Source organism: Amblyomma maculatum, chromosome 1 (genome assembly GCF_055883805.1).
Source record: "Amblyomma maculatum isolate TAMU_Amacu chromosome 1, ASM5588380v1, whole genome shotgun sequence".
NCBI lineage: Eukaryota > Metazoa > Arthropoda > Arachnida > Ixodida > Ixodidae > Amblyomma > Amblyomma maculatum.
The window spans coordinates 36106398-36126259 of NC_139344.1; the positions used below are offsets into that span (position 1 = coordinate 36106398).

Here is a 19862-nt window from a genome sequence, read left to right on the forward strand (position 1 = left end):
GCTCTTCTCTTGCTTCCTCCGCGATAAAGCAGTCGTTCAAGGTTATCACTTCCACCAAAGCGTGTTACCGACACTATGTAAAACCCCGTGTCTAAACCAGGCGTGAACAACAACACTACAGAGAGAAAAGTGATTTTCAATGCCATTACGCCGAACAGCAATTTCACCTTACCTTCGAGCACAAACGCGTGGCACTGGAAGCTCTCCGAACCTGGCATCCGTGAGAGAAGTTACTGGCTGTGAATCTTCAAGATGTAATGAAGAGTTCGACGAAACATCGTCTGGTCAGGTGGTGACAAAGAATATTATAGGGTCACTGACCAAGTCAAAATTTAATAAAACGTAATGACGCTACGGCTTCTTGTTCGGAAGACGTAGGGCTTCCGAAACGTCATTACGTTTTATTAATCTCTGACTTGGTCAGTGACCCTATAATTTTCTTTATGAATCTTCAAGATGCATCAAGTTGGAATTTTTATGCACACTCCAAAGACTAGAGAACAGTACAGCTGAAATTAGGACCCAGCAGGGGCGCCACGGAGCACCGTTTGGCTAGCCAGCAACGTGTACTCGCGTAGCCGGCTCAAGCACAGTGCACGTACTTTGACTTGGAAAAATATGCTTTATAATACGCATAAACACACTTCAATGGAGTAGAGAAATGGACGGAATGCCTCTTCATTGCTTTATGTCGACGTCTAGAGACGACATCACGGCGACAAATTAGTTGAAATAACGTTACTACAGTGAGAAAGCACTTCACAACATCACGTGAAACCCACGGTGGTATGACTCATGGCAAAAGCAGACATTACACCTTTAATGTGGAAGATGAGTTCAATAGCCGGTGCCAAAAATGCAACCGTGATTTCGCTCCGTTAGCAACTGACCGCGTGTGCTTGAGAGTGTTTGAAATGAGCTTAACAGTCGTTGCTCTACGAAACGAGTCCTCTGTGCGGCCATGACATTCTATCGTGGCCGGTGAGCCTCGTTGACAGAACCAAACACATATTAGACAAAGCAAACACGGAGACAGGCGAAGACAGCGTCCATGCCTCCTTGTATGCCCGCTGTCGGGCTGGAGTCCCTGCTGCCCGTGAGGGCATTTTATTGCGCGGTGAGGTTAAAAGAGAGCCCCGAGTCACTGGGGCCGAGTCATCACAAGTGCAGCTGGAATGTTGACGTAGGCAGGGCAGGGCCCGCGTCACGAGCCCGCCGGCGGCTCGCTGCTGCTGCTGTTGAGGTTCACGCTGGAAGACGTGTTATTGTTGTTGAAGAGTGACGCGAGCACGCTCATGAGACGCAGCTCGTGGTCCATCTCTTCGCGGCGCATGCGCTCAAGCCTCTCTAGCTCCTCGTGGCGCAGCCGCTCGAGCAGGTCCAGCTCGAGCCGCATGCGCTTGTGCTCCAGCTCAACGAACTTGTCAATGCCGCGCGTGATGAGGTCTGTGAGTGTGGAGGCGGCTAGCGTGGGCGGTGAGGGCGCGTCGGGCAGCTTGCGTTTGAGCGCCGCCCTGGGGCCCCCCGCGCCGGCCGCTGGGAACCGCGCGCCGTCCCCCGGCTCAGCGGTGGTCGTCGTGATGGTGGGGAAGTTGTCCGCCGGGAACCGCAGCGCTGTGGCGCATTCGACGGGCGGCGAGCTCGGCGACCGGCTGTAGTCCAGCCCCTGGTTGCTGCCACGGAAGAACCCCTGGGCGCGCTCGTCGTTGCCGTTGCCCTCGGCCGGCGGCGCCGAGCAGCCTGGTCCTGCGAGCGAAAGAGCCATTGTTGCGCTGCAGGGCCAACAACCTCCGCTGCCCTCGCGGGAGCGCCCGAGCGCGTCGCCCGAGCCCGCTTCGCTCGGCAGCCGCCCCCCCGCGGAAGGCCTAATGGACGTCGCTCGGACGCGCGCCCCGGAGGGCCCCCCCGGGGGATCCCCCCCTCCACAGAAACTCGTATGCGGCCGCTGACTCAGGGACTTCCGAGAGACCGCGCGCGAGGAGACAGGCCCAAGGCTCGCCCCAATAAAACCTGTTTCCAGGCTGCAGCCACCGAGCCAAACTGCGGCGCTCGAACATTCTCGAAGCGCCGGCTTTTTCCTCCCCGGGACACTCACGATGACGCTACTTGGCGACCCACAAGCTCGGTAACGCCACTGGGCAGAGGGGGAGCGCGCGCTGCCAGCACCGGGGCCTAGGAAGCGTTTCGAAGGGCACGCTATCGCAACGCTCCCCCCCCAGCCGCCTTTTGGCCATGGCAGATGCAACTGCAGCCGTTCAAGCAAGCACATAAATTCAGTTCACGAAGCAGCCAAGATTCGAAACAATTCGCCCCCGAATTATCTTCCACAAGAACACTGACAAAATGCGGACTGTTGCCGACAGCAGGGCTCCAAGTGAGCAGATCTAATCAGTGGACATACATGTACAGTCTTTGTCAAAAGTGCCTAGGGGGTCTGCATCTCAGCTACTTCGTGCACCTTGTAATGCATTGCCAGTATCTCTTGACGGTAGGATTTTTTTGTCCTACCCTCTCCAATGGGAAACACATTCCGTAATGCTAAATCAGCTTCACTACATGGCTCAGAAGCAGACCCCCCGTGCTCTACACTTCTGACAAAGGCTGTATAAGTAAATGAACGGAAAGATAACTGGGACCACAGAAAAGAACAAAAACTTGTATATGCAGTTAATGCGATTGCTGAACTTTAGCTGCAATCTAAGAAGTAAACGAGACAACTCAGCGCCTGTAGATAGGTAAACACATGAGGCTTGGAGCTGATGCCATGATTCGAAATAGTGAGGCTTAACTTCCTTATTTCGACTGCGGACGAGTGTCAGCGTCGTCGCACACGTCCTACAAGCCGCTAGGTTAGGAAAAGAATGAATACACCCCGGCATTTAACACACGCCTCAAATTCAAAGAAGTGGTGGGGGGGGGGGGGGGGGGGGCGCTATGATGAGGCGCGAAATTTTGACAGGACGCACGCTGTGCTGTATTTTACGTCCCCTTTAAAGCTGCTTCCATTATAAAACTTCATACTGAGGCTGTGAAGCAGTTCAAAGACTTACGCAGCGACCGTACTGCGGACGACTCCATATGCAATCTGGGGAAACAAAGAAAACCGAATGTGCCATGACGTAGTACTATCAGACCGAATTCAAATGTGAACATCGTCTGTGAAAAGTCAGCATAAAATTTGCCCATTTTAAGGTTCGGATATAGCAGACAGAAGCGATATTCATGTTTCTATTAAAACGTCCACCGATGTACACGCGCTACAGTCAAGTGGTTCCAAGAGAATGCCGCGCTACACATCAGGGGAATAACGTATACCAATGTTCGCGTTTGAATTCGGCCCGTAGATCGCAACTGCAACTGGCCTGGGTATACCATGTTAATATATATATATCAATGTTAATTTTCAGCAAGCTCTGACCACAGCGGTCACGCAAAAAAAAAAAAATGGGGGGGGGGGGGGGGGGGGGACTAAGTGTCCAACCTCTGCTGCGTAACGCCGTCGCGCTGATGCTCTGCCTAGACTTTGTGGCAGCCTGGGGAATCATAACGATCGCAACGACAGCGCAGTCGCGCCCTTAGTATACTGACCACATGACAGACGTAAGACGGGTCATGCCTTCAACAGCAACATATGCTAAAGCGGGCTTCGAATTTGAAAAACAATATCACTCAGACCAACCTTCAGCTTCACAACATGCGTTGTACCGTGTAAAGCACTTGACCTCTATGCCACAGGGCGTGTGGCTGAGGGCCGAGTTAAACTAACACGCAGTGGTTTCGTGCACACACACATGTAAACGAGACCACAAAGGGTTGACTGTGATGTTGTTGAACCTAGGGGAAAAGGGGTACAGGGGAGTCCTGCCGCAAAAGAGACGGTCTGTAGCCTGCAGGCATAGAATCGAATATTGAGTACGGCTTTCAAAAAGTATACGCCAGTTCAAACCGACTCCACAATCTTTTTTTTTTCGAGTTCTCAGTTGTCTGATGACATGTCGCCAGTTAAAACTGCTGCCAGAACTTCACGTGCTGAGGTGATAACCAACACGACGCATTTCATCTTCGCACGAACACAAATCGGTTCTCGAGGAAACCGTTCGCGAGTTCTAGACCCGCGGGAAGCCTCTGTACCCATGTGAAAACAAAGGGGAGCACGTAGGCGAGATTTAGTTTTGCCCTTCTGATCACTACGCCCACTTCGTGCAACCGATGTTAAAAAAAAAAAAAAAAAAAGAACCCTCGAGAATAGGTGATCCCCAGATGCCCTTTCACGACTGTATTCGTAGCGAAGCGTACAAGGCTGGTTAGTCTGACGCGCTTCAATTAAGAAAAGAGCGCGGCGAAGCAGGCAAAGGTGTAAGAACGACACACGAAACTCCTCGTATTGCGCTGCATTCTGTATTCACCTCATCGCCTCAGTTGACCACGCCTGTTTTCCTCAGTATCAGGCCACGTTCAGTAGTCGCACTTTCCATGACATGTACAATGCTCACGCAAGCTTTCGAAACATGGACACCACGAAAAAGTTGAATTTCCTCGCTGAATGGAGGCGGGGTCTGACACTGAAGGGTGAAGATGCAGAGGTCACGCAGGAAACTTGCACAGCATGCACCCTTTTTCGTGATTTCCGTGTTTCAGAAACTCCTGCCGCCCTACCTGGAAGTAATCCTTCAAAGTTGGGAAACAGTGCTCTATACCCTGTCCTCTTGCTAACGCGTCTGTTTCGTTGGTTATTTATTTATTTGTTCTTTTTTTTTTCTTTTGTTGAATTAATCCCTACAGTGGCTGTGAATACAGGGAATCGCGGCGTTTACTCATGCACTCGACGGACGACTCAAGTTTCTGTATCGCATAGCTTACACGCGGCACAAGGGACGATACTGTGGTGCCCCACACAAATGTAGCGACCAGTGCGGCGTCAGTGCAAGGCAACTAGCTTAACAAAGGCATGCGCGCACAGAGGATGAGTCCCGGCGTGTGAGATGAGAGATAAAACTCTCATGAGAGGCATGACCGCTGTCACTGGTAACCTCTACCGCTGGTGGAGGTTGCGATCTGTGCATTGGACTGTGCCACACACCAGAACTGCGTGCGGTGAAACAACTAGAATACGTCCACTTACTGAAAGCCAGCACGCACGCAAGCTCAGCATCTGAGAACAAAGACGACAACAGCGAGTTTTAGAAAAGTAGCGCCAGTGAGCATACGCGGAACGCTGCGATGAAAGGTGTGGCTCAGTGTGGTCACTTTCCCTCTAAGCGCTCCAATTCTGCACTAAAAGTTCCTAATGCAGCGAACATTCCCCCATAAGGTCGAATCCTCTAGGACATACGCACAAAAATGTGTGGACAACGCCTGCCTCGTCTTCTTGCATTTACTTCCTAGAAAATATGCTGTTGCCATTCTTCACATTTTAGAGAGTTCTAACATTCTTCAGAAGATTTCATGTTTGGCGAGATCACTCAGAAAAACAACCATGCGTCCAGTAACGATGGAGATTCTAGAGAATGAATATAGACGAGATTGAACGAAGAAGCTGATAAGCACCGACTGCAAGCGCCTAATAATGTTGTGCATTTGCTTGCGTTTTCGAACATGACTACCAAGCAGAGTGCTCTCGCCGAGTGACCTCACTGGCAGTACATCGTGGACTAGGCTGAGAATATTCGGGTGTTTATGTGCTGTAAACGAGAAACATTAATGCGTAATCGTGACCAGCTGTGTCTACTTTTAAAACGCCAGCCGCATCGCACGCTTCACAATAACAGTCATCTGTGCAATCGTGATAATTAGTGTGTCTATTTTTACAACGGCAATCGCTTCGCAATGGCAGTCATTGGTACCCGTAATTCGGTAAGCCGCCGCGATCTAAGCCTGCCCTGCCCAATACCGCAAACAGGCCCACCTAAATTCGAACCCTAGGTTATGCACACAAAAATGTGTGAACAACGCCAGATCCATCCTTTTGTATTTACATCCAGGCTACATTCGATGACATTCAAGGATTAACACTGTCTCAATTGGCGTTCTCTCTGCAGCCAGGGTTAGGTTGGAAAGGGAAGGAGACAGGCCTTTGTCACCTTAACCATGGCCGTTCATGCCGTGCCTTATAACATTCCCTAGGCTCGGAGTTAAGGGCCAAAGAGGAGGTGGAGAAATGATGCGGCATCCTTAGGGCGGGGATAGCCTATTCGTTATGGGACGGGACAAAACCCCATCGGCTTCCCTCTGCTTCCTAACCTGCTTTGTCCCAGAAAAAAATATGGTATTTTGACGGAAATACATCAAAATAGAAGATTTCTGTTTAATCCGCCCGCACGATGCGTGCATGGGCACTTGCATAGTGACGTGCGTAAGCCACTCATGCCTCGTCAATTGCGGAAAAAAATTAGTGCACGAATAAAAGGAGATTCTGTCCATATCCGGCCAAAGGATCTGGTTCTGCCCCTAACCTGCGGGAATAATGGACAGTTGACACGAACTGCTTTAAAAACCGGCACCTGTAGACTTATAACCGCAGACAGTAAAAAAAAAAAAAAAAAAAAAAAAAAAAAGAAAAAAAAAAAAAAAAAAAAAGTAGCCTAAAAATAGAGTGCGATTGGCGTCTCACTCCTCGCGGTCTGTCTTCTTATGTGCAGCGTAGCGGGGTATAAACGCAATCTGAGAAAGACGTGATAGCGAGAAAACGCAATGCGGAGAAATTAAGGTTTTTGCAAGCTGTAAATCGTTTGCGTTTGCATGCTTCTCTGTTTCGGCCGTTTTCAGCAACAAAATTCCCTGACACTGCTTCACAAGTGGCGCTTCTGCCCTATATGGTTGCACATCGTCAACCTTAACGAAAAAAAAAAAAAAAAAGAACCCTATGTATACGTAACAAATCTCCCGGACGAGGATAGCTTTATATCGGCAAATAAAAAAAAAAAAAACGTTTGTAGAGTGACACTTCTGGTAAAAGTGCACTATCAGGAGCGCTAACTTGTGCCGGCGCCACGTTCATTTTAGCTGCAGGCGTCGTGAACACAATCGTGTCAAGGCTGAGCGCCAGTGACTGCATTGCAAACTCAATTTTGGTGTTTCGTTAAGGAACTTAATTCTGTAAGCTTACTGAAGACAGGAAACATTGGTACGACTTTTTAACTGCACTGTTAACTGCAATATATATATATATATATATATATATATATATATATATATATATATATATATACCCAGGGAAGAGTCTTGTTGATAACAACGGCGGCATTTATCACTGTTCTATGCATGTCAAGTTAAGCTTTGGAAAGCCACTCCCTTACCTAGGTTTTCAAAACATTTTTGTTCGTTATCACTGTGCCTGCGTGAAGAGTTCGTTAAATACCACTCCCAGGAATTTACCCCAACTGTATACAGTAAAATATCTGCCAAGTAAATAGTTCCCTGGTTGTGCTAAAACAGCATATAGAAAAATTGCTATGCTCCGCCGTCAGATTGACCACGCCCCCTCTCCTTTTGCGAACTCCGCCAGATATAACCAGATACAGAATTAACCCGCCTGCAAAAACTAAACAGGCAGGTACAAAGAACCGCAGCCTGGGTCACTTCCTGTGGGCGACGACTTGTTCCCAGTTCAACTTTTTATGACGACAAGCGACATTAGGTTCCTAATGTACACACGAGATGGAGCGGCCTCCCTCAGCCCACGAGTAAGCACGCTGTGAACTGGCAGCAGTCGACATTCGGTAGAGCTGAGGCTCGTATGTATTCCATAAGACGCTAATAATGTACAGACACTACTACGGAAAACGGCAAGTGTGCGCGGATCCAGTAGGGTTCGGAAAATCTAAGGGACGTACGAAACGTAGCAGCAGTTTCTGTATTTTGGGACACACCAAGGAAAGTAAGCAACTACGTCTGTCTCTTCCGCAGTAGGACGAACATTTTTTTCTTTTTTGTTGTTGTTGTTACTGATGACTCCACTGCAAGAATCCGTGAAAAGTGGCTCTTAAATACTCCTGCAGAGATATTGAGAAAAAAGATTCTACGCAAGCAATTTGCTGGTGTTAACCCTGCACTGTGGCGTCAATTGGCGCTCACTTACACTTCCTGTCTTCAAATAGACCGAAATAAGTATGGCTATGGCTAGCAACATCACTCCAGAGGTCCTCAGAATATCCTGCAAACATATCCACGGTGCAACACGCGAAACACTTCGGCGAAACAAACGCGAGCCCCAAGCCTCACGGCCTTCAAAGAAAGGTTAGTAAGGCGGCAGTTTTACGCAAGCACGTTTAGAGCAGGCAGGTCCTACTCGTAAAGCTGCACTGTACACGAACCGCGAACCTTGCATTACTCAAGACAAATTTCGCTGAATTCCTAGCACACAAGGCAGCTCTTCGTTTAACGACCAAGAATTTAAAGTGAAACGATGGTGATAATGCATTTTTAGGGGCAACGACAGCTTTGGCCCAAGAACCTCATTGCACAAATTGCTTCGTTCTGTACAACGTGGGGCCACAGATATACTTCCCAAGCAATTCAGCTCCAGTTAAGCCGTGCACCAGGCAAGAGAAAAGGCTAGACACTGTACCACCTATGGGTACTCGAGATACTGGGGGCCGAACCCCATACCTCCCCCATAAGCGGCGGAGGCTTAAACCACTCGGCCACTGTCACAGCGAAACGAGCCAAGCACCGTCCCAATCCTGTTTCCATGAGTGTGCGTCTATCAAGTTCACACGCGATCAGTATTGGCTGTACAACTTTTCCCACTAAGCGCATTCAACGTTGAGGCAACACCTAATTGGAGTGACTCCCAGTTTTACTCCCACTAATTACGGCAAACTTTTTTGCACCTTCAACCCCTCTGTAACGCTGAGAATCACAGAAAACGCGGCCGTCACGCACGCTAGTTAAAGATTTGTGCGGCTATGCCTTGACCGCGTAACTCACTTTTGACTGCACATAAATCATTATTATGTATGACCTTGTTTTCCTGCTCGGATGACTGTCTTATTTCCCCTTACAGACTTGTCTGTTTTCCGACAAAATAGTCGTGCCTGCACTTGCTGTATCCTTTCTACCCTCGTTTAAACATTTAGCTTTACAGTGACCATAAAAAAAAAAAAAAATAAAAGCAATCCTCCTCTTCTGATTCCATTCGTTGTCATACCGTCCCAATCTCTGAACTTAGCAGGTGCGCTATCATGTTGACTGTGGCTAGCTCATTTGAACCTATGGCCACAATCTACGTATTACATGCGTCAAGTTAAATTTGGGAACTGAGGCAGCCACCTGTAATATTTTGCTGTGCGCCTAGAATGGAACTGTGCACGTGATGCGGCGCAGGACATCACTGTGATACGTTTCGCGTGATCGCAGTGATCCCTAACTTAGAGATTGAGATGAGCAGTTCGAAATTAATTTTTATGGAAAAACGAACTGTTCCGGCCACATCAGTCGCAACCGTCGATCTCAGGAAATTGCTGTCACTTTCATTCCCTTCGCAACAAAGCGCCAACCCATTAATGGACGAAAACTAGCCAGCTTAAGTCCTGGCTTTGTTAACTATTTATAGTTTTATCTTATGGTAAGCTTTATCACGGCGTAGCTGGAACAAGAGTTAACGAACTGAACTGAGCAGGATGTATCTATGCCAACGCGCACCACCAGCGTTGCCTATTTGTGTAGCACATGCGACACTGATCGCTGGAAATGGCAAAAAAAAAAAAAAAAAAAAAAAGAAGAAGAAAGGCCGACCAGTTCGCGGTAAACCCAGAAAGGCTCGCGGTGATAACAAGCGACCCAGAACCCTGGGGCGAGCAGCCAAGGCGGCCGCCCGCACCCTGGGATGCTGATACTATCGGCTGCGCGAGAGAAAGTGGCCCCTCACCGAACAAGCTGCGTTTTCCGCGCACTTCGAGCAGCCCCGGCTACGAACAGGCCATCTCGAAGGCCAATTGTTGCGGCACGGAATAATGCATGCGGCGAACTCGGCGGCTTTCGCTCATGGCATAAACACTCGGTGGGCACGGACGCTGGTAGCAGGCGATATATTTGAAACTTCACGCTTATTTACACACCGACAGGAGAAACATGACACGTATCAACGTAAACAGCACTGAACAGCAGCACGCTTTCGAACAGCTGATGTGAGCCATATGCGGCGGATGCACACACATCGATAAGCTCTCAGAGTTTCACTGTCAAGTAACGAAAGGTATTTATACACACATCGCTGCGTGCGAAACTAGCGTCAAGAGCAGGCAGCGGCGGAAGTGACGTAGGCCACACAAAACAAATCGTCGTGATCTGCACGCGCGACAGCTTTCAAACTGATGTTTTGGAAGCAGCCATGCGGCGACAAACAGCGTGGCGGGGCCGGGGAAAGCGTCCCGGGGCGCTTTCGCCAGCCCCGAACCCCGCGGGGAGCTGCCACGTGCGGAACCGAAACTTGTGGCGGAATGCGGGGGGAGGCGGTCCCATTCGATCGCGCGCTGGGCCCGGAGAGGGGGAGCTCTTTCTACGAACGCGGGTCGGCAGGTGCCCGAGCCTGCGGGCACCTGTCGGCGGCGGCGGCCGCGCAGCGTGGGCCCGCGACCTGGCAGGTCGTCGCCACTCGCCGGAACCGGTTCTCGGGGCCGCGGCCCAGTTGCGGCCGCCCGAGGGGCCGCTCGGCCGGGGGGCCCGGACCCGCAACATGGCGCCTGGGAGCGAGTCCAAGGCCGCGCCCGGCAACCGGTTCCGTCGCGCCGCGGCCCGGGCGCGCCGCCCGTTTCCTGGTCGCGCCCCAAGGCCGCATTCCGCACTTACCGTCGTCCATGTAGTTTGTCTCGGAGTCCGTGCCGGCAAATTCTTCGGAGCCCAGGCTCTCATCCACCTCGCTCTTGATGAACAGCGCGCCGCCCTTGGCGCCCTGGGCGAGCACAGTGGCCAGCGCTTCGTGGTAGGTGGCGATCTTCTTGCTCCGCTTGCCGTACTTGTACTCCTTGCGTAGTCGTTTCATCTTCTCCTTGACCTGGAGCGCGGTGCGCAGGTAGCCCAGGCTGCGCATCTGAGCCGCCATGCTCTCGTACACCTTGTTGTTACGTGACGTGCCATCCAGGAGGTCTCGGTCCGCAGCCCAGATGCGGATGAGCTCGTACGTCTCCTGGTCGCTCCACGTGAGTCCCGCCATGCCGTCTGCTGCCGCCAGCTCGCGGCCCGGCCCCGCCAACCTTGAGCGGGCAGGGTTCAAGGAACTCGGCCCGCCGCCGCCGCTGATAGCTGGGTCCGAACTTGTCGCTCCGACGCTCGAGCTCTGCGCCTGTGCTGCTGCTGCGCCATACACGGCCCAACCCGAGCCAACGGGGACACTGACGGCGGCGACCACGCGTCCGCCGGCCGCGAGCTCCGCGCTCGCCACCGCGAGAGAGGAGGTCTTCGCCGCTGGCCCGCCGCCGGAAGACGCACGTGACGGCTGCTGCCGGCTCCTTGCGCTGCTCCAACCACTTGCTAGGTGGCGCTTCGGCGCCAACAACCTGTTGGCGCGGCGCGCGCTTCGAACGAAGAGGCGCACCTGTGCGGCTTGCACGGGCCACCTCTCGCTCGAAAGAATTCAGGCTGCGTTCGCACGCCCTTTCCTAGCATCACTTTGTGCACTGTTTTGTGTGACCGAGCTGAACGCACACTTCTCTCCAAAATCGTCTAACAGTTAGCACCACCATTCCAGGAAGATGGAGCCTTCTCTAGCTTTCCATCCTTCCCGCTTAGTATTTTCTATTGTCGTCACATTTGAAGGATGAGGCATGAATTTTTGGTATAACATACTACTTATTAAACGATCCACGTCCCTAAACTCCTAAGAGGGGATGTATAAAATCAAATAAACATGGTAGCTATTTTAGGTGCAGCGCGCAATATACGCGAAACTATGGACACGTTCTGAGGTAGGTACGCAAATCACTCCGCCTCGCGCCAAGTCGATCGACGTAGGTTTCGCTCAAGACTTCGCGATGTAAGGGCTGCAGTGTCCGAACTGCTCTGGCGTTCAAATGAAGTGGGCAGTTGACGTGCATTTCTGACGCGTACTCTTACTCGGCATGCAACAACACCAAAAGAAAATGTTTCGGGCTACTGCGGGGTAGCCAGTATAAACAATGAGGGAAGCATGAACAGCCGCTAGCATAGAGGCTCACAGAAAACTTAAGAACTTCTGGTCTCATGCGCAGTCAGACGGACACTGCCTGCCAGTTAATTACGGTGGCTGACACTATTCTATAGGCTATAAGATTGAGAAGGAAACACGGTAGACTGTAAACAAAGTTCCGGGATGGCAACATAACTTGGTTTGGTTTATGGGGTTTAACGTCCCAAAGCGACTCAGGCTATAAGAAACGCCGTGATGAAGGACTCAGTAAATTTCAACCATCTGGAGTTCTGACTGCGCGCTGAAATAGATGGCATTTCCATTGCAAGTAATCAGTGTTCTCTGGACTGAAACAAAGCCGGGCGTACGGCAAGGAAATATAAAATTAGCTGTTTTCCGCCTCGTGCTGAAGACACGGTAAAAACGGTAGCCACACGTGCGCTTGTCCGAACACGCCGAGGATTGTTGATCTGAAGGGGAAGAACAGGTAAGCGGGTTGCTTTCGAAAGGGGCACACATGATCCGACGACGCAGCTTATGATGCTGCCGGTGTACCACGTAATGTGTCGCCTTTACAGCCTGTAAAACCTCTAAGGCATTTCTGAAATGTGCGCCGGTATAATGCACGTAATAAAGCTTGACTGGCCGAAGGGGCAAGCGGCCAGTGCGGTCTTGAATGCAATCAATACTGACAAGACAAGTTCAGATAATGAACGCTACATATACTACATGACATGAGAATGAATTTGGCAGAGTACACAGGGGCTAGTTTTGCTAAGCGTTTCTGAAATCGCCGCGTCATAATTTTTCCTTCTCCCGAAGGTATCCGTGCACCATTCGCTGACATGACGTCCATTCAGTGACATGGCTGAGTTCTATTTAGCCACGCTACGAGGGGCGAGAGACGACTCTGCTTTGCCAGCGGTTTGCAAACCTTGCACTGTGTCCCTCTCTGTGACCCCTGTCGCCTGAGGAGTAAAATGCCTTCTCCTCTTCAAAACACCGGAACCTAGTCTTGCGCAGCAGTGCCGCAGCATATCGCGAATTGACGTACTCGATCGCCCAGTCTTATTCGCTTGCAAAAAAAAAAAAAAGGGGGAGGGGAGGGGGGGGGGAGCTAAGGGCACAAGCAGAAATGAACTATAAGAATGCAATGTACGTAATGCTGCATATGGTAAGGTTCGACGCACACACAGAATGCGTCGTGCACAGTTCGCTCGCCAAAAAGAGTGCGTCGCGGGGTCTCAGTAGCTCGCGTCCGCATGCAGAGTTTGGGTGAAATTCCGTATACTGACCTTATACCATGCGCGACAGTCATTTCCAGAGCAGCGGATGGATGGTCACTGTCGGCCTTACGCACGGTTGCGGCTTCCTAACACAGGCGCAACACTGACGGCGTTGTCAACACATTCCTGCATGTCCGTGCACGCGCTGTTTCCGCCTTGGGCGAGAGCTGGGGTATCAGCAGCGCGCTATCGACAGGCCTCCGCGAGAGATAGCAGAGAATGTGGGGATTGTTCGCGCTGCGAGTGAGAGTGTGGTGGCAGCTGTCGTTACAGGGAAATGTCAAGGTAAGCTTCAAGCTCGCGCGAATGTCATCAAACGTCTCAATCAATCGACATGCTACATCACTGGGGCAACTGCTTAGCGGAAATCTCGCGCCACGCGTCCAAGAATGCACTGATCTGGTGGCATGAGCGGCAGACAGCCTCGCATATGTTCTAAGCAAGTCTATGTGCTGTACCCGCCACCTTGCATATACGCTCGAAAATAGAACCGCTACGGCACACACAGCCGTCCAATATAGCAGGCGCTGTCCAGAGTGCAGGAAGCCCCTAGTCAATCAGGACTCCTTAGGGTTTAATATACGTGTGGGGAGATTCTAATGTGCTGTTAGAGTTGCACACACACAAGCACAAAAAAAAAAAAAGTTCGATAATGTTAACGCAGTAGCAAACTGCCGTGTAAAGGGACAGCCCACGTGTCAACGCGAGTCACAGATCCCGTCCAGTCGTCTCCGCTTCTCTTCGCCGTTCTGGTATAGATGAATAACTGACTAGCCTGCGCCTATATAGTAGTGAACGTGCTGTAACTTCGTGTCGCTACCCGCGTTGCTTATGGAAAGGTGGATTACAAGAAACAAAAATAATCGTTACATCATCGGGCCACAGATATGGCTCATGCATAAAGACAGCTCCGACAAAACGTAAATGCAGCGCAGTAAATAACGCCTACTATCCTTGGCAACGACATCAGCCGATCCAGGTCTCTTGAGAGGTGCTGCTACTGAAAGCAACAGAGCGAACCCACCAAGCACCCTCTCTTTTCGTTGTCTGAATGTAAATTTCAACAGCCAAGCAGCAGGCTACATTCATTAAACTGGGTACTCCGTATAGCTTTGCATCCTAGCTGTTATTGAAGCAGTTCTTCGTGGGCATGAGCATTGCGACAGAACACGTGCCGCTCCAAACCGGCCAAGAAAAGCAGCGACAGACAGAAGACTGGCGGAAAATGCGGACGCAAGAGGTAGCTGCGAAATACTGCACTTTTTTCTTTTTTTTTAAGGTTCGCCCTGCGTCCCATGATGTTACATAGTTTGCCAGCAGAGAGAGGTCAGTGCAGGCTTTATCATTTTCTTTTTTCGCATAAATGAACGACACGCTAAACGTGTATTAACATCAACACGTTTTCTAAGGGTGGTCATTACGCTCCAAAGAGTTCCTGATGCATTGCACCTCGGCCGGACTCAAGCTGCAGCGGAGCGATTGCACAAACCGGAACCGACACAAACTCAGGTACAAGTTTTCAATAAAGCTTCAAAATACAATATAAAATCTTTGCTATAAAATCTTTTCCAGCGTGAGACGGAGGCCATACTGTCGCCACGGATTTGCGACGCGTACAGGCACCACGGGCACGCCAGAAGCGGTGACAGTCAGGCCGGCTCCTCAAACATTTGGGAACGTGTTGGTTGGCAAAGTCTTTTTTTTTTTCTTTTTTTTTTTTTGCTTCTCGTGCGAACCACATCCTACCTGTGCGTTTATTACTTCGATCGAAGTGGCAGACGACACCCAAGATGGTACTTGTGCCGCGTTCGTTTGTTTACATAAAATCAATTATCAGTGCTCATTAAAACGATAAATGAGAGATATTGTACGTCAAGTAAATTCCCGAGGAAGCAGCTGGTGAACGCGACCTCATCAGCTGCAGCATTTAGCTGTTGCGTGCTGACAGCGTTGGATTATTATTATTGGTAGTAGTAGTAGCAGTAGTAGTAGCAGCAGCAGTAGTAGTAGTAGTAGTAGTAGTAGTAGTAGTAGTAGTAGTAGTAGTAGTAACAGTGAATACGCCTTTCAGGCGCCACCGCGGGTACCGAGGGGTCGATATGCTCCGTACAGGGGAAGAAAAAAAAAATCTGCATGCTGTATGCATGTCGCAAGGCCCTTCGCTGAAGCGATTATTGTAGTTCATGTCTAACCTGAAGGGAAAAATAATATAGTAGGAACTTTGGGTGACATTCATATGAGCCTCTTTTATGCAGGAAGGAAAACTTCAGACAGGTTCACCTGTGCCTCTGTGATGAACTATCACTTCCTCCGAAATTCCGCAGGGGTGTTTTTAGGGAGGCGACATTCCCCACCCCCCGCAGTTACCGTCAAGGTGCCCACGGGCCGCGTACGTACGCGCCACACAGGTTACAAATTTCCGAAAGGAAAAAAAAAAAAAAAAGAAAGAAAGAAGGGGGGGAGGAAGCGCCGGCGTCCGAGAGCTGTCTCCGAACGAAGCGAGGAGAGCGAGCGCTAGTAGGAATGGGCGGTGGGCAACCGACCGTCGTTCCAGCGACGGTCGCCGCCACGTGCAACGGGCGCTGGCGCGGCACGTAGGCCGGTCCCGCGGCCGAGCCGCGGCCCCTCGCAGCGGGCGCGGAGACGCGGCGAAACAGGTCCTGGGAACAAAAGGACGCCCCAGGGGCGAGGAGAAACTGCCGACCCTCCCCTCGCTCCGCCGTGCGTAGTGCTGTGGCGTGGCCTCGAGGCAAATTATCGCAGTCAGCCGGGACTTCGGCCGCGGGGAGCGTGACACTGGCAGCGAGCGCGCACCTTCCGAGAACGCGGGGCCAACAAGAGAAGAATAGGAAGATGGCCGCGGGGCTCCGGCGCGTCTTCCGCCCATTAGCTCTCCGGACGAGTGTCCCAAACAACGCGCCAACAAAACTGCACCCACGGAGCGAGCGGTGCCCAGCGCCTCACTTTTTCGAGTGTAGGTGCTGGCGCGTTTCTTTTTTTTTTTTTTTTTCTTCAGCAGTGTTCGCGGGCAGGGATGCATAGGTTACGTACTTCAAGCTGCGAATGCGGAAGGTGGAAAAAAGATTAGATAAAAAGGAAAACGACCAGCGACATGCTCCGCGTCGCGCAATTAGCGCATTCACTTTCAGGGTGATGGTTACATCCGACTGCTCCTTCTAGAGAGGAAAAACGATCTGAGTGTGGCGTGAGGTTCTGTTTGAGAGACACCTGTAGCATGTATAGAAGCAAATGTTCATTAACCAGCGCATTTATTTTTGCGAGCTCAACCACTATATAGGATCTTCACGAGCTCCAACGCACTCTTGGAGGGAGACGTCCGGATGTTTGAGGCGGGTTCGTGGTTTGCAGGCCCCAGAACTGCTAATATCAGCCACTTTTTGGACTGAGATCCAGCGAGTGATGGAGCGAAATCCAAGGCACACGATGCATATGGACAGGACATGGAACCGACGGCAGGAAGCGGGAGAACAGCAGTACCAGTAGACCGGCATGATTTCATCAAGAGCAGCACAATGAGAGCTCGTAAGGGAAGGCTATGACCGCTTGGATGCCGCGGGAGGGTGGGAGTTTCCCCTCCCTCTCTGGCATATCCGGTGCTGTAGTGGCCGTAGCCCCCACCCCTCCCGGGGTCGACTCAGCCTACTGCCCATGGCGAGACAGCTGCAAACGATCGAATGCTTCGAGGTCGCGCGTTGCCTCGGGTGTGAGAGAAAGGACAAGCTGATTTCATTTTCGACGGTTCGCGTAAAAACAAACACATGTCGTTTATGTTAGTTGCAGCTGCGAAAGCACGCTTATTCACAGTGGCTAAAAAAAATTAAAAAAAGTGTAAAGTTTTCCAGCTAGAAAAGGATGAAGCAGACCAGACTTGCTGTGCACCTGGCACAGTGTGTGTGTGTGTGTGTGTGTGTGTGTGTGTGTGTGTGTGTGTGTGTGTGTGTGTGTGTGTGTGTGTGTGTGCGTGCGTGCGTGCGTGCGTGCGTGTGTGTGTGTGTGTGTGTGTGTGTGTGTGTGTGTGTGTGTGTGTGTGTGTGTGTGTGTGTGTGTGTGTGTGTGTGTGTGTGTGTGTGTGTGTGTGTGTGTGTGTGTGTGTGTGTGTGTGTGTGTGTGTCGACAAGCATTGGTCGACACACACACACAAATATCGACAAGCATTGGTCGATATTTGGGCAGCACTTAAGTGCAGTTCCTACTTCTAGTCAGATCAGCATGCATGAGCAAATTGTGGATGGGCCGCCATTTTGTGCGTTGACAAAGATGCAGGCGAACTAGACAGCGTCTTGATTGAAAACTGGTGGCCTGGCCGGAATTTCTTGCCCGCTTCTGCCGTGTGTGACTGTCGTGATAAAGAGAATAGACAGCTTTAGAATAGGGTCGAGGAGGAGAGGGGCATGCTAACCGCATCTAACCGCACCCTTCGCCCTCTCAGCGTAGCATTGTGCGCATGCTTATTAACGACGTGCTATTCCTTCATCCCACCTAATAATTGATAGGGTCACTCTATTCTAAAACTCGATACTGTGCTCGGGTCTCCTCCGACCCCAGCTTCGCAGGAGTCAGGAAGGAAGGCCACGTGCATGCAGGACATAAAGACTTGGGATAGAAGCCTTCAGTGTTCCACTCTAGTTTCCTCCCTAGGATGGGCCGCGCCGTGGAAAGCCGACTTTTGGAGTTATACATCAATGGCTTTTTACTGTTCAAAGAGTGTTTCTGGAAAGAAGGTAAACGTGATTGGGGGCAGCAGGGAGTGAGATTGGCAGATGAGATTAGGTTTACTGGACAGGGTTGATGGGAAATAATTGGGAGATGTGCTGCAACGGGCGAAACTTAGCTGATGAATATAATTATGGCGACGTCGAAGCGCCACGTTGGAACGGCCTCATCCTCCATGTCTCTTTGGCATTTTAGCTGAATGACGGCGCCTAGAGAGAGCATGCTACTGTGTCCCTATATCCGAACCCTTTCCCTGCTTTCCAGTACTGCTCTACCGAAATGGAATGCGATCAGGTATGCGCTCTTTCCCCGCTTTCCAGTACTGCTCTACGGAAAAGGAATGCGATCGGGTATAACTCTGCTCTCCCTTCAGGGAAGTTAGGAGCCATGCTAACTTTGTCTAGCCAGGGTAGGGGAGCGTGACCAGTCCACAGACACTTCTTTCACCATGGTGCCTGAGAACCAGTCTGGCTGATCTCGCATCAGGCGTGTGCGTTCGGGGCCCGCGCGAGCATTGTCTCGCACAAGTTGATCGAGAGAACGCTGTTCGTGGAAAAATACGTGTGGGGCATCCACCGAGGAGGGCGTGCGCATGCGCAAAATACTGCTGGGGTTGCAATGGTCACTCACGCTCAGTTATTTGCCCGACAGTTCTTCGAAATTTGCGCACGAGCGCGGCTAATTTGTTTAGTATTTTGTAAATAGAGTTCTGTTCTTCTCTTCCTACCACTTCCTTTCTTCGCTATCCTGTTCCCGTTCCTTTTATTTTCACCGGCTGCAGCCTGACTATTGCCACTGTGGGAAAGAGGTCTCTCCCATATCTGAACCTTGCGCTGTGCCAGCTACGCTCACCAACTCACCATATTCCGGAAAAGTTCACAACTTCTTCCGCGCACCTAATTACTTCCTGCCGGCCCCTGGTGTACTCTCGCTTCTTCTTGGAATCCAGTCTGCTACTCTGAGCGACCACTGGTTATCTCGCCCTCGCATTACCTGCCATGCCCATGCCCATTTCTTCTGATTTGTCATAATGTCATCAACTCGATCGGGTCTGTTCCTTGACTCACTGAGCATTGGCTCCGGCAACACTTTTTTTCCTTCGTTTCGATTATTTTCAATATACTATGATCATCATCAAGACGTCTTTTAACCCTCTTTCTCTCTCTCTATCTCTATTTTCTAATTATGCCTAATGAACTGCAGCCTACTGTGCACCCGCACAGAGGGTGAATTTTGTTCGAAAAGATTGCGGTGTACGCAGGGTGACCGAAAAGTAATGCCCCCCTTTTATTTTTTTTTCTCCGAACTCCGTTTGTACAAACTTAATGAATTTCGCAATTACAGCGGCATATCTATCGGGGCAATATTAATTTTCAATTTGATTTCTTTTTTTTTTTTTTTTTTTTTTTTTTCAAATTGTACGCCTTTACGCCACCGGCGCCCAAGGGCATGCATGCCTTCTTTGCACCAGCGTTTAACGCCAGCACATTGAAGGCCCCGATCCGCGGAAAAAGCGTTGTTGGCGCGAGAAGGGTCGTGATGTGGTCATGGCGGTAACTGCAGTGACGTCGCCAGAGAAAATACTGGTGATCAAGGGATCAAATACAATCTCTGACCCTTCTGTCAAAAGTCAAACACGCTACCTCTATGCTACAAACCCACTGTTTTTATCGTGCTGCTTATTGCACTGAAAATGTGATTCATGGAACGCCACAAAAGGCACCTCAGAACGATACATG

The 19862-nt window shown here is 50.7% G+C and overlaps 1 protein-coding gene across 1 annotated transcript; it reads right to left on the reverse strand.

Annotated features, from left to right (window-relative positions):
• Positions 1-602: 602 nt before the first annotated feature.
• Positions 603-12969, reverse strand: LOC146202129 (uncharacterized). The gene is made up of 3 exons (XM_084587501.1): positions 12949-12969; positions 10789-11533; positions 603-1746 (listed from the first exon to the last, which is right to left on the reverse strand). The coding sequence occupies exons 1-3, from the start codon at positions 12967-12969 to the stop codon at positions 1205-1207; spliced, it is 1308 nt and encodes a 435-aa protein (XP_084443627.1). The 3' UTR covers positions 603-1204.
• Positions 12970-19862: the final 6893 nt, after the last annotated feature.

What these genes read in the sequence shown, in the direction of transcription:
- LOC146202129 (XM_084587501.1), bottom strand. Translation starts at nt 12,969, where the DNA reads ATGTCACTGAATGGACGTCAT. An exon ending in TGTCACTGAATGGACGTCAT is followed by an intron (nt 11,534 to 12,948) that starts GTCAGCGAATGG and finishes CAAGCCGCACAG; the next exon opens with GTGCGCCTCTTCGTTCGAAG. An exon ending in GACAAACTACATGGACGACG is followed by an intron (nt 1,747 to 10,788) that starts GTAAGTGCGGAA and finishes TTTCGCTCGCAG; the next exon opens with GACCAGGCTGCTCGGCGCCG.